Source organism: Pezoporus occidentalis, unplaced genomic scaffold, assembly GCF_034315485.1.
Source record: "Pezoporus occidentalis ecotype Australia unplaced genomic scaffold, CSIRO_AGI_Poc_V1 ctg179, whole genome shotgun sequence".
Classification (NCBI taxonomy): domain Eukaryota; kingdom Metazoa; phylum Chordata; class Aves; order Psittaciformes; family Psittacidae; genus Pezoporus; species Pezoporus occidentalis.
The window spans coordinates 167,614-184,116 of record NW_026913629.1 but is presented as its reverse complement, the minus strand read 5'-3'; the positions used below and the strand labels follow the sequence as shown (position 1 = coordinate 184,116).

Here is a 16,503-nt window from a genome sequence, read left to right as displayed (position 1 = left end):
GCTCCCCAGGTTCAAGCCCAAGCCTTGCTGCCATGGTGGGGGTTTGTCCCAGCACCCAAACCTGCCCATGCTCTGCTCCCCGTGCAGCCTGGACCAACATCCCATGCCATGGGATGCCTCCTGGCGTGGCCACTTGCGTGCCCAGCTCTGCCACCCATGGCTGGGGGGAGCTGGTGATGCCCGAGCGCAGAGCAGAGATGCTGCACAGGGGAGACGGACGAGGACCCAGCCCGGGTGCTGCTGGAGCCGGGTGGGTGCAGGACGGGCTCAGCTCCCTCCTAACCTCGCTGTGTGCAGGGGGACGCGAGGCGAGTCCCGGCCGAGGGCGGGCGGTGCCGGGGCTGCGGGAGCGAGCGGTGGAGCCCAGCCCTCGGCCGGGGCCGGGCCGGGAGGGGGCCGCCCCCCGGGGCCGGGCGGAGAGAGGCGAGTGGGGCCGGTGGGAGCGGAGCGGTGCGGTGCGGTGCGGTGCGGGCATGGGGCCGCGGGCGGCCGGGGCGCTGCGGGCAACGCTGGCGCTGGGGCTGCTGGCGGCAGCGCAGCCCGGACCGGCAGCTCGGCAGCGGCGGGACGCGGAGGTAGGAGCGGAACCGGGCTGCGGGGAACCGGGGAACGGGCCGGAGGGAGCGGGGGGGCCGGCACCGGCGTCGCGATGTCCTGAGCCAGGGCGTAGTGTGAGACCGTGCTATAGGGGTGTGTGAGACCCGGTGTGCCCGTGCTATAGGGGTGTGTGAGCCCCGCTGTGCCCGTGCTATAGGGGTGTGTGAGCCCCAGTGTGCCCGTGCTATAGGGGTGTGTGTGTCCCGGTGTGCTCATGCTATAGGGGTGTGTGAGCCCCGGTGTGCCTGTGCTATAGGTGTGTGTGAGCCCTGCTGTGCCCGTGCTATAGGTGTGTGTGAGCCCCGGTGTGCTCATGCTATAGGTGTGTGTGAGCCCTGGTGTGCCCGTGCTATAGGGGTGTGTGAGCCCCGGTGTGCTCATGCTATAGGGGTGTGTGAGCCCTGGTGTGCTCATGCTATAGGGGTGTGTGAGCCCTGGTGTGCTCATGCTATAGGGGTGTGTGAGCCCCGGTGTGCCCGTGCTATAGGGGTGTGTGAGCCCCAGTGTGCCCGTGCTATAGGTGTGTGTGAGCCCCAGTGTGCCTATGCTACAGGGGTGCATGAACCTGTGCTATAAGGGTGTGTGAGCCCTGGTATGCCCGTGCTATAGGGGTGTGTGAGCCCTGGTGTGCCCGTGCTATAGGGGTGTGTGAGCCCTGGTGTGCCTGTGCTATAGGGGTGTGTGAGCCCATGATATATATGTATGCGTGCCCCGGTGTGCTCGTGCTATAGGTGTGAGTGTGTCCATGCTATGTATGTGTGTGAACCCCGGTGTGCCCATGCTATAGGTGTGTGTGAGCCCCAGTGTGCCTATGCTACAGGGGTACATGAACCTGTGCTATAGGGGTGTGTGAGCCCCAGTGTGCCTATGCTATGGGGGTGCATGAGCCTGTGCTATAGGGGTGTGTGAGCCCATGATATATATGTATGCGTGCCCCGGTGTGCTTGTGCTATAGGTGTGAGTGTGTCCATGCTATGTATGTGTGTGAACCCCGCTGTGCCCATGCTATAGGTGTGTGTGAGCCTCAGTGTGCCTATGCTACAGGGGTGCATGAACCTGTGCTATAGGGGTGTGTGAGCCCTGGTGTGCCTGTGTTATAGATGTGTGTGTGCCCATGCTATACGTGTGTGAGCCCTCGTGTGTCTGTGCTATAGGGGTGTGTGAACCCGTGCTATAGCTGTGCATGAGCCTGTACTATAGATATGAACCTGTACTATAGGTATGTGTAAACCTGTGCTATAAGTGTGTGTGAACCTTTGCTATAGGGATGTGTGAACCCTTGCTGTAGGGGTGTGTGAACCCATGCTATAGGGGTGTGAACCTGTGCTATAGGGGTGTGTGTGTGCCATAGATGTGCCTATGTGACAGGTGTGTATGTGTCATGGGTGTGTGCATACCATAGGCATGTGCCGGCCCCAAGTATGCCCATGCTACTGGTGTGTGTGTTCCAAGGGTGTATAAATGTCATAGGCATGTGCATGTCATAGGTGTGCCCATGCCATAGGCACGCAAGTGCCATAGGTGTGTGCATGTCATAGGGGTGCCCATACCCTGGGTGTGCCCATGCCGTAGGTGTGTGCAAGCCCCAGGTGTACTCATGCCATAGGAGTACAAGTGCCATAGGTGTGTGCCTGTGCCATAGGCATGGACATATCCCTGAGGTACATTAACACCATAGGTGCATGCCCACGAGGGCCTGACGTTTGTTCATCCACGCGTGCTGTGAGTGCCTGTTATGTGTATCCCGCACAGGCACAACCACACATTGAGCCCCGTGTGCCACAAACTTCCCATCTCCAGGCAAATCCCAAGGGACAAAAACCAGGCTTTCCCCTCCTCTGCCTCTCCCCAGGGCTGTCCCATCGCCTCTGTTTGGACTTCCTCTTTTTGTCCCCCTATCATTGTCCCTCCATGCCCCATCCGTTCCTATTTGGTTTGGGAGGACGAGGTGTGAGGTTTGGCTGGTGAACAGAGGTTGTGTTGGGGATTTTCTCTTGTTTAGGCACCAATCCAGTGCACGTTTGCCCAGATGCTTGATCCGAAACCCCAGCAAATCCTAGCGCATTAACTGGGGTTTCACATGCAATAAATGCTTGAAGGGTTGTTTTAATGTGCAGGCTTCTCTGGGAGATGCTGCTCTGAAGAGGGGATTTATCCATGTGCTCCTCCCAGTGTGCCCTGGAGAAAAACAAACTTGCGAAGTTCTTAGTGCTCAGAATTCACTTCAGATTCACTCTAAAAGCAGCTCGTTGGGGGCAAGAGCTGCCTTTGGGTTCCTCGCCGATGTCTTCCTATCTCCCTGCCTCAGTTTTCCCAGTGAGATGTGCTGTGCTGGCCAGGGACCACGTACACAGTGGAAACACAGAGAATCTGGGCTAACAAAGCTTGTCTAAATGAACTGAGCAGATAATGCTGCTTTTAAAGAGGGAGCTGAATGTCTCCTGTAGCATCCAATAGCTCCCGTGACTTGTGGCTTTCAGACCACTGCCAGGCTTTGCTTCTAAGCCTTTATTCTTATTGCTTTTAAACCAGGTGAAGTTTGCAGCAATGGGCTGTAAAAGAGGGATAAAGCACCCAGCGGTGTTGTTTTCCTGGCTCCTGCCCTGCTTTTCAGCGCCTTTGTGTCGATTGCCACTCCAAGAGACAAAAAAGAAGTTAGGAAACCCAATTTGAACCATTTGTGTGCTAAATCCTGTCGTTATCTGCAGGCTCCAGGCAGGAGAAGGGCTGGAGCACGTAGCTTGGCAGACCTGGGCTGTGCTCGGGATGGCAGTTTGGGGGGTGTGATAGTGCCCGAGTCTCCCCGATCCCAGGGGAATGGTGTGGAATACAAGGCACAAGAGAGCTCATCCCGGCTTGGGAGTGAAGAGCAAGGCAGAGCGCTGGTGGGGCCAGGGGCAAAGGACCATAGAGCCCCTTGTGTGAGAAGCTACAGGTCTGTTGTGATGGGAATCAAAGTTGGGTAGAAATCTGAGAAAAGCTGGGAATGGGAATGGGAATGGGGAGCGAGACTGAGGGACTGAGCCACTCGCATTCTGGCTTATTTTCTATTGGTATCTTCTTTTCCTATCCTGTCCTCCTTCTCCCTCTCTTACTTTTCCCTATCCTGTCCCTCTTCCCCCTGCACTTGACCTCTGACTTTGCAACCCAAAGGCTCACATTTAGCCTGGGCTCTGAGCCATAGCTGTGCTTAGAAACGCTCCAGTGTCCGGATGAGCTCCTTTATGGAGCAGACTTCCAGTCGGGATGCTGGATGCTGAGTGCAGCCTGGCTGGTGCGAGGGTCTCTGGTACCCTATGGGCCTTGGGGTCAGCTGGGACCCCCGTGTGCTCCAGGGAACCCCCACATTGACATAAAGAGGAAGAAATCCTTCTCCCTGGGAGGAATTCCTGCTGTTCAGCCTCTGCACAGCAATGGAAGGAGTGGAGGAGAGGAGGAAATACTCAGGTGCCATCACCCCTGTGAGAGGATGTAAAACCCAAGGCTTTTGAGACAGTGGGGATGTGGGAAGTGGTTCCAAGGCACCCGTGTGCCGAGCAGCCCCTGAGTCACACAGTGTGAACAGCCCCCCTTTCTTCCCAGCTCCGTTCCCAGACAATCCCTGCCTGTTACAGGGAATAACGCCCGCCAGGCAGGGGGTTCCCATCCCGGTGGAGGGCGAGGATGGAGCGTCTGGCTTCCTTTCTCTCCTCTGACATGAAAGCAGAACCAGGCTGCGTGACCAGACTGGTTTGTCTGCTGCTCTGGTATTCGCAGGGGAAGGTTTGGCCAAGCCCTGTTCTATCCCTGCTCTCCCCAAGTGCTTTGGGTCGCATTCACATGGCTCTGGAGCTCGTTTCCAATGCAGGAGTGAATTGTAGTGATTGCCGGTGAGATATCCCTCTATTTAACACGCACACAAAGCAGTGATTTGCAGCCCCAGAAGCGGAGAACACCAACCCTGGTGTATCTCATGGTGTTTCTTTCCTTTTGAGTGATGTTTGTTGCTCCTGTCCCGAAGCATCCCTCCTGTCCAGGCAGAGGGGGGAGAGCAGAGAGCTCAGCATCCTGAAGATGCGGGTTACTGAAACCAGGAGGGGTTTTAGTCCTGCTTCTCAGCTCCAGAAGTATGGAAACAAAAGGAGCTTAACAGAACCTGGGTGCAGAGTCTCCCAGCTCCTCATCTTCAGTGGTGAGGAGGTAAACTGCTGCTGGAGCAGCATTTCAGGAGGGGCAGCTGGGAGAGGAGATTCCTTCAGGACCGGATTTGGCACAGGAGGGGAGCAGCCGGATGGGGATCAGGGTTTAATCACCCTCTGTCGTTAACATGCAGAATTAGCCGAGGTTCCGCTGTCTTTGCAGCAGGAGGATGCCCAAGTGCTTGCTAATCTCCCTTCTTGTGTGTCTCTGTATACAATATTTATACAGATACTTACACACACACTTAAACAAAAGACCCGAGGGCTCTGCCAAAGGGTTTGCAAGCGCAGGCAGGAATGTGGCTTGGGAGAGAAAAGACAAATGAGTGTGTTTAAAGGCCTCGACATCTTCTAAAGGCAGCCCGCAGGCAGGCAGCAACCCAATGGGCAGGAGGAGATGCTGGGGTCAGCTCTGCTTGTGTCTGTGCTTGAGGGAACCTGAGGCAGCAAAGCAGGAGCTGCAGCTTCCCCTGTGTCTGTCTTGGTGGTGCTGTGGGATGCAGCCTGGGGCTGATGGGCACCAGGGCTGAGGAGATCCCCTTGGGCTGCTGTTGTCTCATGATTCAACCCCAGGTCATCAGCTACTGTAACCATGGCTTGGAATTCCAGCCCACCCTGCGGCAGGATGCGATCCCTTCCCTCTGTTGCTGAGGGATGGAGGGGAGGGATGGGGCTGTATCCATGCGGAGCACAGGGGACCACAGTCAGTGAGAGCCCAGCGTGAGGCTTCTCCATCACTTAAGTGGTGGAAAGGTGCCAGAAGCTGAGTGTGTGGAGTGGGGGCATGCAGGACCAGAGCCTGCTGCTCTGCACTGTTGTTATCCCGGTTTCCAGAGAGGGAGGTCTGATTGTATTTACTGCTGGCTGTGTTCCACTGGGATGCCTGTGGTCAAGGGCAAGGTGTTTCCTTGGCTTTAGCTCTCCACAGAGATGATTTCCAGGGCTGTGTCCAGCTCCACATCAGAGCCCTGTGGTGGGAAGGGTCCCTCTTGTCAGTCCCAAACTCTCCTCCTGCTCTCCCTGCTGCCGCTCCAAAGGCTTTTCCACCCTATCACTGGCTCCTGGGCAGCTGGATCTTTCCTCTTTTCCCTCCCTGGTGCAGAGCAGGAGCTGGGCATATTTCGTGTTAATGTTCAGTCCTTGGTTTCCTGCTGTTTTTCTTTCCCCATTGTATGGAAAAGAGCATTTCCCTGTCTGGGGCAGCCGGGAGGCGGTTTTCCCAGCATGGCCAGGCTTTGCATTGCAGCCTCTGGAGAGGTTTAATGGGATGTGCCAGCTTCCACACAGCCTTAACAAAGCCTGGCTGGTCCCAGGGGGATGTGCAGGGCATGGGCAGTGCTGGAGGGGGTCTTGAGCACTAGTTTGGGCACAGGACACTGTGCTATGGGGCTCTTGGGTTCCCCTGTAGCCCTGCAAAGCCTCTGGTCCCTAGGGGCCAGAAGCTACAAGGAAACTGCTGCTTTGGTTGGACTTGCAAAGCTCAGGGAGACGTGGACAGATATAATAAAACCAGTGGCCTTTGTACATCGTGGTGCTGCTCAGGAGCAGCTGCTGCGACAGCCGTTGCTGTTTGCCATGTATGCTGATGGTCCAGATGGGGTTTCAAGCCTTCATGAGATCATGGTGGGGAAAACCCCATTTTCATGCTTGAAAAATGGGCTTGTGTTAGGTTACAGGGGAGGAAATAGCTTCAAATTGTTATGTTTTAGATGATGGGTGGAAGCAAAACTGTGGTAGGAAAGGTTTACAGACTGGGGCTCTGTCTGGGTGCTTTGGTGCTTTGGAGCTCGCATTTATCTGCGGTGATGTAAGTGCTGGGATTATCACCACACATCCATATATGTAGCTGGTGCTTTTCTAACTGGAGGAGAACATTGTGAAAACACAACTGCAGAGAAAGAGGCCAGATCCCTCCTCCTCCTCCCCAGACTACTCTTCAAACCTCCCTGCCATGCATCCCTGTGAGGCTCCTCCATCCCCGTATCCTCCACTGTGTGCGCATCCTGAGTTGCTGCTGGTACCCATGTAAAGGGGGGATTTATCCCCCTGTGGCTGTGGAGGTGCCATGTCCAGGCTCTATGGTCCATCCTCATGCAGAGGTGGTGTAGCTTCACTCAGCAAACAAGCTCATGCCCGATTTAACCTCAGTGGGACGGGGTGCGCAGTGTCTGGGTGACACTGATGCTTTCACTGCTGCAGCCTGATGCTGCTCCAAGATGCTGGTACCTCCAGCCGAGTTGGAGAATGTTTTTGGTGGGAAGCACAACCAGGTTTTTAGGCTGGGGCTTTGGTGAAGAGCGTGTCCCGGCAGGAGGATGTGCTGGTCCTTGCTAATGGAATGGGATGCTCCAGGTAGAAGGGGTGTAAAGGAGGAGATCAGACTCAGCGGGTGCAGGAGCACATGGAAGGTGCCTGCAGGGAGCTGGCGGGCACAGGGGATGAGTGTGTGGGGATGACGTGATGATGACTGTTAACAGCAAGCGAAGGGTTTGGGCAGGAGGAGGAGGAGGAGAGAGACATGCTCTGGCGCACCCCAGGGCTGCCATATCCAGCAACCGTTCCCAATCCCTGCCAGGCAAAGGGATGTGCCCAGGAAGGGATGGGGGGTGCAGTGGGATTGAATCACCCTCTGGAAGTAGACAGTCAGGAGCAGCATCTTGTGCAGGTTAACACCCTCCCCCTGCTTTCCCCTGTCCTGAGACAAGCAGGATGGGAAGAGGCTTTAGAAGCCCGAGTTTCTGCAGTTCTGTCCCGGGGCAGCCCGTGGCATTCCTGGTGCTCAGCCCACATCTCCTCTGGGATGCGGGAAATGAAGCAGCCACTTTCCCTTTCTGTTGCTCATTACTAGAACTCCAGTTCTGCCCTCACAGGATGCTGAGCCGCTTGTTTGACCCCTGCAGACGGCCCCGGCGGGTGTGGAGCATTCCTGTGACCAGGAATATTCACTTCTCCGGGAGCTGGGGCACGGGCTGAGCAGAGGGAAGCTGTTTATTTTCCTTAACATGCAATTTCGGTGCTGGAGCCAGTTCAGAGCAACCATCTCCGTCCATGTCAAGGGCTGATAAGAAGAAGAATGGTTTGGCAGAGCAGATTGCCCCCAGAGCGTCTCCGCTTTGCAGCAGCACATCCTGCATGGGGATGGGGGGAGGCTGCAGCCTGACCCCGTCTCACCCCACTCTTCGTGCCCACAGCACTCGAGCCTTTAACGTAGTCATTGCGCTGAGCTGAGGTGATTCAAGCTGTGGGGTTGGTGGCTCTGCCCGCGGGTGACACGGCAGCAGGGCTTTCTGATCTGTTGGTAGCGATGTTTCCTCCTCCGCCTCCACCTCACCATGGCCAAACACCAAGAGAACCAAAAACACTGGGGGGGGGAGACACACATAACCCTGTGTGAGCGCAGGTTTGGGGTGCTGAGGTGCCAGGAATAAACCCAAGCTTTTCTGCCCAGTCCCATCTTTGCAGCACTGTTTCCCACCCCATCTCCAGTTTTCCCTTATTCCTAAGCTAATGCCTGCCCCTGCTCTGAGCTGTGCCTCTCCCATGTCTCTTCTTCCAGCTATTCCTGGAGAAATACGGCTACTTTGGGAAGCAGGCTCCCGGCACACACAGCCCTGATGAGTTCACGGATGCACTGAGGTACAAGCCTTTGTTTCACCCAAGCACTAACGCAGCAGCTCCGGCTGCACGGATGCTGCCGGCATCTCACACGCTCTGATGGTAAAGCACAACCGGCCCCTTCTGGAGGAGCTGGTCCGTGCCCAGCTGGATGCTGGCTGCTGGCAGCCCCGTGCCTCGCTGTGCTTTCCCTTTTATGGCCTGCTGCTCCCCATACAGCTCCCCATGCAGCGAGGCCAAGGTTGGGGATGGCTGGGAGATGTCAGGGGTGAGCTGACAGCCCCTGCTCGGGCTTCTGCTAATGGGAACACACTGACACTGGAGCATCCCTGGCCTGACCCTGCTCGAAGTCAGGTGCAAAGTCAAACAACTGGGGCTACAAGCTGGAAAAGGCATTTTTCAGGCTCTTCTGTCCAGTTTTGCCCTGCTAGGAGGCGGCTCACTGGTCAGATGTGGTTGCAGAGCAAAACCCGTCTGGTTTTATCACCTGGATGCGTTCCTGTTGGAGGGGCATGAAGCTCATCAGGTCAAACACGAGCACACCCAACCCAGCTGCGGGATTTCGGATGTGTGTGCTGACGTCTCCCTTCCTTTCCCAGGGATTTCCAGCGGGTGACCCACCTCCCGCTCAGCGGGGTCCTGGATGCCCCCACACTCCATCAGATGGCTCTGCCGCGGTGTGGCACCGGTGATGGGGAGAGCCGCACCACAGGGACACAACGGGCACCCAGCACCCGGCGCCACAGGCGCACTGTGCAGCACGGTGAGCGCTGGCTGTGGGGTTCTCTGATGGGCTTTGGCACTCTGAATGTGTGTTGGTTATCCAGCAGTAACCACAAAACCTGTTGGTGCTGGCGCAGCCTGGCCGAAGGGAGGTGTTCCAGCCACATTAAGGGGTTTAACTCTGCTCTGAGCAACTTCTCTTGCTGCTGAGTGTCCAGGATTTGGCCTCTTGTCTCCCACAGCCTGCCTCCCAGGCTTGTGGGTGAGTAACTGGATTCCTAGAGAGCAAGAGGGCTGGGGCCAGCTGCGCTTAAGACATGGGAAAAATGAAGGCGAGATTAAGAAAGGGCTCTGTGCCTTGTCAGGCTGTCTCTGCATCTGGCAGGGCTGGCGATGGACGGCCCCAGGAGACATCCCCATCATCCTCCTCCTGCCTCTGGCTTTCCTTACAAACCCCTGATACACAGCACCACTCCTGCAGGCTCCATCCTGCAGGCAGAGGGGCTGCTGTGCCCAGGGCATGGTGATGAGGCAGAGAAGGGAGGGCTTTAAAAGCTCCGGTGGTCTGGTGGTGGCAGATCTGTGCCAGCAAGCTGGGGTGCAGTGGCACTGCAGGTGGCAGTGCCTGCAGGCAGAGGGGTGGGAGCGATGCCATGGCAGTGCCTGCAGGCAGCAGGATGGGAGTGATGCCATGGCAGTGCCTGCAGGCAGCGGGGTGGGAGTGATGCCATGGCAGTGCCTGCAGGCAGAGGGATGGGAGTGATGCCATGGCAGTGCCTGCAGGCAGAGGGATGGGAGTGATGCCATGGCAGTGCCCACAGGCAGTGGGATGGGAGCAATGCCATGGCAGTGCCCACAGGCAGCGGGGTGGGAGTGATGCTACAGCAGTGCCTGCAGGCAGAGGGATGGGAGCGATGCCATGGCAGTGCCTGCAGGCAGTAGAATGGAAGCGATGCCATGGCAGTGCCTGCAGACAGAGAGATGGGAGTGATGCCATGGCAGTGCCCACAGGCAGCAGGATGGGAGTGATGCCATGGCAGTGCCTGCAGGCAGTAGAATGGAAGCGATGCCATGGCAGTGCCTGCAGACAGAGAGATGGGAGTGATGCCATGGCAGTGCCTGCAGGCAGTAGGATGGGAGTGATGCCATGGCAGTGCCTGCAGGCAGTAGAATGGGAGCGATGCCATGGTAGTGCCTGCAGGCAGAGAGATGGGAGTGATGCCATGGCAGTGCCTGCAGACAGAGAGATGGGAGTGATGCCATGGCAGTGCCTGCAGGCAGAGGGATGGGAGTGATGCCATGGCGGTGCCCTCAGGCAACAAGGAGGGATGGTGCCCACATGGCTGGTGGCCCCGTCCAGGAAGGCCAGAGGCTTTGTGCTAAGCTGGCTGTTTATCCGCTTGGAACAGGAAGCCAATGCAGCTGAGCCAGCAAAGTGCTTCGTTACCCACCCATCTCCCAGCAGGAAATTGGGGTCTGCAGTGCAGGGCACTGGGAAGCGGTCACTTGCTTCCAGCTGCCTTGCTGGGCTTTATAGGCACTGGAGCTGGGCGGGAGCTCTGCTGACCAGCAGGACCGTGGCCAGATGCATGTCCTGCAGCCAGCATCCTGGATTTCCCCTTGGGGAGATCCCTGCCGTCATTATCCTGGGCTTAGTGGCTGCGTGTGTTGCCCAGCCTTCCTCTTGCTGAGAGTTGGCCCCATTTACCTCACCCAGCCTGGCCTGCTGGTGCTCTTACAAGGGAGATGCTGCGGCTGGAGCCTCCTATCCCCTGCCCGCTGGTGCCATTCATCCTTCTCCAGCAGGAGATGCTCTGCTCCTGTGGAGGGAAGGATGGGATGCCAGGGCTTTATCTTAGACTGCAGCCATCTAGGCAGGTATTGAGCCTTTGCCATGCAGGGAATTGTCCTGGCTGGAAAGCAGAGCTGTGTGCCTTTAGACTTGGAGGCTGTTGCTGCAATGATGAGCAGGAAGAATTGATTCTGCCCCAAGGAGTGCAACCAGCTGGCCCAGGGCCGCTGCTCAGAAATGGGGGAGAAGGAAACAGAGGGGTGGGATGGTTTGGGATGGGATAGGATGGGGTGGGATGGTTTGGGATGGGATGGGATAGGATGCGATGCCCACCAGATTTGCATAGCTCAGACCCTCAGCAGTGATTCCCAGTGTGCTGTGGGCTCCATTCCCGCTGTTCCCCGCACAGCTGGAGCAGGCACTGGAGATCTGTCCCTGCTCCCACGCCTCAGCACAGGCGCTGGCACCCACATCTCCCCAGCGCGGCCCCATGGCATCTTTCCCACTCCTGGACAGCCCTGGATGCCCGTAATCATGGGGCCCTGGGGTACCCAGAGCTGCCGAGGAGGAGGAGGGAGCTGTGATGCTCGGGGAATGAGCACACATCTTTGCACCCCTGTGTGGTGGGAGGGGGGCTGGCAGCTTAGAGGGGTCTCACAGGCTCATCCCCTTCATTGTCACCATCTGCCCTGGTGGCATCCAAGCTCTGTCTGCCCTGAAAGGAGCTACATAGGGCAGTAAGATCTGTGCTGCTAGTAAATTGATGCTTTTAAAATGAATGCTGAGCAGTGGTTTGCTCCTGCTGGGTTACCCCCAGCTGGGCTTCCAGGCAATGGCTTCTGTAGGTAGAACTGGTCAGGATGTCCTTAGAAGCAGTGAAAAGACAGTGTTTGCTGCAGGCTGAATGATGGACTGGGGTCCCTGGGTGGGTGATGGAGATCAGCATCTGCTTTATAGCAGAGGTGGCTTTGTTTTCTCTCCCTGGAATCCAGTCCTTGGGCTGCATCTTCTGGGCATAAAGCTGGCATCAGAGAGCTGCAGGTCAGGAACCCATGTTGGATTAGCCCATGATGAGGCAGGAGGGGTTCAAAGTGGGTGCCCCAGCTTCTCCTCTCCTCAAACAGGTTTTGGCCCCTCTCTTAGGGTTTGGTTGCATCTCCATCCATGGGAATGTGGGTAGGATCCGGTGGAGACACCTTCAGATGTGTTTAATGGGTTAGATCCTGGTGCAGGATGCTGATGCTGGTGGTGGGACTCCTGGATTGACTTTCACTTTCAGCTTGGAAAAGCCATGGCTCTTCCCAGCACCGGGATGCTTTCCTCCAGCCAGGACGGAAGAACAAGCCCAGGTCCCCATCCTTGTGCTGAGCTTGTCCCTCTTGCAGGCGGGAGGTGGTACAAGCGGCACCTGACGTACCGGGTGGTGAACTGGCCCCCGTACCTGCCGCAGCACGAGGTGCGCCTCGCCGTCAGAGCCGCCTTCGAGCTCTGGAGCAACGTGTCCTCGCTGGTGTTCTGGGAGGTGCGCGACGGCCCCGCCGACATCCGCCTCACCTTCTTCCATGGGGACCACAACGACGGGCTCAACAACGCCTTCGACGGGCCAGGTGCTGGTCGCTTACCCCGCGTAAGCTTCTCTTTCACCACGTGGGCTCTTCCCCGGCAGGGAGGAGGGCTGGGGGGGGGTGGATGGAGGCAAGGCTCTGCCCATAACCCAGTTTGCTTTCTGATTTGGGGTCTTCACTCCCAGCTCTGCAACCGAAGCTTGCCTGCGAGGCAGCTGAGATGCTCATTATAGGATCACGTCCTCCCCGCCCTGACAGCATCCCGCAGACCTGAGCTCATTCTGTCCAGCTGAGCCTTTCTGCTTACCCACCATCAGACAAGCCCAGGGCTTCTCTCTTCCTGAGCCTTTCCCAACATGGGTCATTGTGGTGGCTTCAATCCCTGGCCCGAGCCCAGCAAGAAACCAAACGCATGAACCACAGAGCATGCAGCTGGTTTGGGTTGGATGTGCCGCTGGGAACAGCCATGGGAAGCCGCTGCGCTCCCAAAGACCTAAAACTGACGCACATTTAAGCACAGGGGCTGCATGTGCCCCACTGCCCCTGTTCGTGGCTGAGGCCCTGATGGCTCTTGTGTCCCCAGGAGGTGCCCTGGCTCACGCCTTCTTCCCCCGGCGCGGTGAAGCCCACTTCGACAGCGCCGAGCGCTGGTCCCTGCACAGCGGCAAAGGGCGCAACCTCTTCATCGTGGTGGCCCACGAGGTCGGGCACACGCTGGGGCTGGAGCACTCCCCCGTCAAGAGAGCTCTGATGTCTCCCTACTACAAGAAGCTCGGCAAGGATTTTGTGCTCAGCTGGGACGATGTCTTGGCCGTGCAGAGCCTGTACGGTGAGCACGGCTTCCCCGAGCATCCCTGCGGTGGAGAGCGAGGAGCAGGGATGGGAACAAGGGGAGGGGGCTACGTGGAAAGGGCATGGTGGGGATGGGCCTCGTCCCTTTGCAGCTGGGGAGGAAGATGCGGTAGGGCATGTGGGATGGGTACCAGGCCCTCCGGGGCAGGGAAGGCTGGGCTTGCTAGGTGCTTGTTTGCAACCCCGGAAAGGACGGTGCATATGCTTTGGGGGTAATAAGGGGTCTTTTCTACTGCTATATAGAGGGGGACAGGTACCAGAGAGTGGGATAAAGGAGTGTTTGGAGCCCAGCTTTGTGGTCACATAGTGCTTTGGGGAAAGCCAGTTCCATGCCCCTTCTCTGCAGCTCACACCCCTTGCTCCATCCCAGGGAAGCCATCCAAGGGCTTGGCCATCCAGCTCCCGGGGAAGGTCTTCACTCACTTCCAGGACTGGAGCACAGATCCTTACGGTGGGGATCGGCAGCAGAGGAGCCCCAGTGCCTATTACTGCCACTCCTTCTTCGATGCCATAACTTCTGGTGAGTGCTGGATGGTGCAAACCTCTCCCAGAACATGCATCCCTACCCTTTGCTCCAGCTTGCCCCAGCTTGCCCCTTGCTCTGTTGAGCTACAGTGGTGGGAAAGGTGGGTTTGGCTGACCCGGTACCTGCTCCTGGGGTTGATGGCATCACTGGTGCACATCGCTGCCACAAAGTCCATCGTGAGGATGCAGCGATGGCTCAGTGTGTTAGGAGCAAGGAAAACATCCTAGCACTTGGCCATGGCAAAGGCTTATTCACTGCAGGAGCTCAAGTGTGAAAGACAAGCCTTGAGCAGGAGCTGTGCTCAGCTTTTATCCTCTCCAGGCTGGAGACAATGAACGATGAAAGCAGGGAGGTGTAGCTGGAAAGGCAGAATGGAGCATCCAAAACCTGAGTGTCCTCAAAGCACTGCATGGGGAGGAGAGGGGAACCGGCGCATGGGAGCTGGGGTGAGGTTTCTCACCCGGGACATCCTCACTCCTCCCTCTTCTCTGCAGATGGGGATCACAACATCTACATCTTCAAGGGCAACCACTACTGGATGGTGCCGGTGCACGGCAACGCCAGCGACCCACAGCCGCTGCAGAACCGCTGGCCTGGCCTCCCTGCTGGCATCGATGCCGCTGCCTGGTCCCAGAGCAGCAATAAGTTCTACTTCTTCAAAGGTAGGTGAGCAGGAGAGCTCCTGCCTCTGCCCTGGCTGCCTGGTGTCCACAGCACCTCCTCCTGCCCGTGATGCCCGCGGTACAGGGAGGGAGCATCGCTGCGTGCCCGGTGTGCTGAACCCCACAGGAGCCCTGTGCGTGGCCTTGGCGGTGTCACCCCCGCAGCCTCAGTTTCCCCATACAGTAGAGCAGCGCTCACTGGTGTTTAACAACAAAACCAGATGCATCAAACCCTTTGGGGTCTCAGGGAGAACATGTCCCCTGTGACACATGGGCAGAGGGGAGCTGAGAGCGGTGTTTTCATGGTACGCATGGCTCCCTGCACCACGCTAGGGGCTGAGCTGCTGTGGGGAGCTCAAATGCCATCCACAGGCTGGCTGGGTAGACGGAGGTCAAAGCAGGCAGCCCCGCTGCAGGGTCAGCCACAGCTTTGAATGGAAACCCGGAGCTGGCTGGTCAGAAAGGGGGCTTTGTTGCTGTGGCTGGGTGAGAGCCAAAAGCCCCTCTGCCTCCACAGCCCTCGGCTGCTCCCTCCCTCCCTATGGCTGGAGCAGGCTGCGGCTTGTGAGCAGAAAGAGGCTTTTGTCTGCCTGCTTTGTGGGGATAAGGCTCTGTGGGGAGAGCTGAGCGCTCAGCCCCGGCTGCAGTTCCTGCTGCGGCAGCACCGCTCTGGATCCGTGCCCCACACACTGGGGAACAAGGGGGAGGCTTGCAAGGCAGCAGCATGGGCTAGCAGGCAGCACGGGGGCTTTGCTCTGTCCGCGGGGTCCCTTTTGATGCCTCCAAGCCACCGTGCATCAGTTTCCCCACATCCCGCTCCATGGGTGCTGCTTGGATCACCAGCAGGGTGGATGTCACAAGGCCCCATGGCAGGACCGCCCTGGGATGGACCCTAACCTCTCCCCATCTCTCCCTAGGAGGGAGATGCTGGTGCTACGCGGGCTCCAGCTTGGATGCAGGTTTCCCTCTGAAGTGCAGCGCCCGCGGGCTCCCGCGGCACCCGGACACGGCGCTGCACTTCCAGCAGCTCCGGCGCATGGTGCTCTTCAAGGGACCCAAGTACTTCGTGCTGGGCGAGGAGCCCCTCGCTCCAGAGCCCTATTACCCTCGCAGCCTGCGGGACTGGCAGGGGCTGCCCTCGGGCACCGCGGGTGCCCTCACCCACCGCGACGGCTCCGTCTACTTCTTCAGGGATGAGCGGTACTGGCGCTTCCACCCGGGGAAGCTGGAAGTGGTGGCCAGCGGCAAATGGGCGGCAGAGCTGCCCTGGATGGGCTGCTGGGATGCCGGCGGTGGGCAGGACCTCTTCTGAGCTGGACAAAACAGGGCTCTGAGCCCCTGCCTGCAGCCCTCTTCGTGTGACTGAATGGGAGCGGTTTGGAGGGGACCAGCAGGGTGGCTGGAGCCGGGCGTGATGCAGTGGGGATGGAGCCGTCAGCCCCAGCGGCTCTGCCATGGACAGAGGCTGGAGGCTTGGAGAGACAATGTTAAGACTGCAAAGCAAGGGTATAAGCCATGAGACTGCAGTGCTCCTTCCCGTGAATGGTCAGGGGATCGCTGTGCATTTGTCTTCCACACTGGGACTGGGGGCTGTTGATCCTTTAGCCATGGCCAGGCAAAGAAGTGCTTTGCCATTGCTCACCTTGGGCCTTGGGGGGGTTTAAATAAGAGCCTCAAGAATGTTTCCTGGTTACAACCAAAGAGAAAAGAGAGAATGGGACAAAACCCCGGGTCCGTGTTGAGCTTTGCCCTGTTGTGTGCACAGACCCCTGCTCCTGCCTCCTCCATTCCTTCATCCCAGGATGGAGGATGAGCCCTGCGGTGCCGTGCTGGGTTCACATCCCAGCTGCAGACACGAACACTGCGGGGTTTGGGGGGTGAAGAGGGTTTTGGTGTAAGAGCCTCTATGAGGAAGGGAGGGCTGAGCTGCTGACCATGGCACTCACAGGCAGCAGGAGCACTGCAGCCAGGCTTTATGATGGGTGGGTTCTCA

The 16,503-nt window shown here is 57.9% G+C and overlaps 1 protein-coding gene across 1 annotated transcript; it reads left to right on the top strand.

Moving 5' to 3' along the window:
* Window positions 1-444: 444 nt before the first annotated feature.
* Window positions 445-16,235, top strand: MMP28 (matrix metallopeptidase 28). Its single transcript, XM_062614868.1, has 8 exons — window positions 445-575; window positions 8,332-8,411; window positions 8,990-9,153; window positions 12,291-12,512; window positions 13,054-13,299; window positions 13,693-13,842; window positions 14,343-14,510; window positions 15,428-16,235. The coding sequence occupies exons 1-8, from the start codon at window positions 474-476 to the stop codon at window positions 15,820-15,822; spliced, it is 1,527 nt and encodes a 508-aa protein (XP_062470852.1). The 5' UTR covers window positions 445-473; the 3' UTR covers window positions 15,823-16,235.
* The last annotated feature ends 268 nt before the right edge of the window (window positions 16,236-16,503 follow it).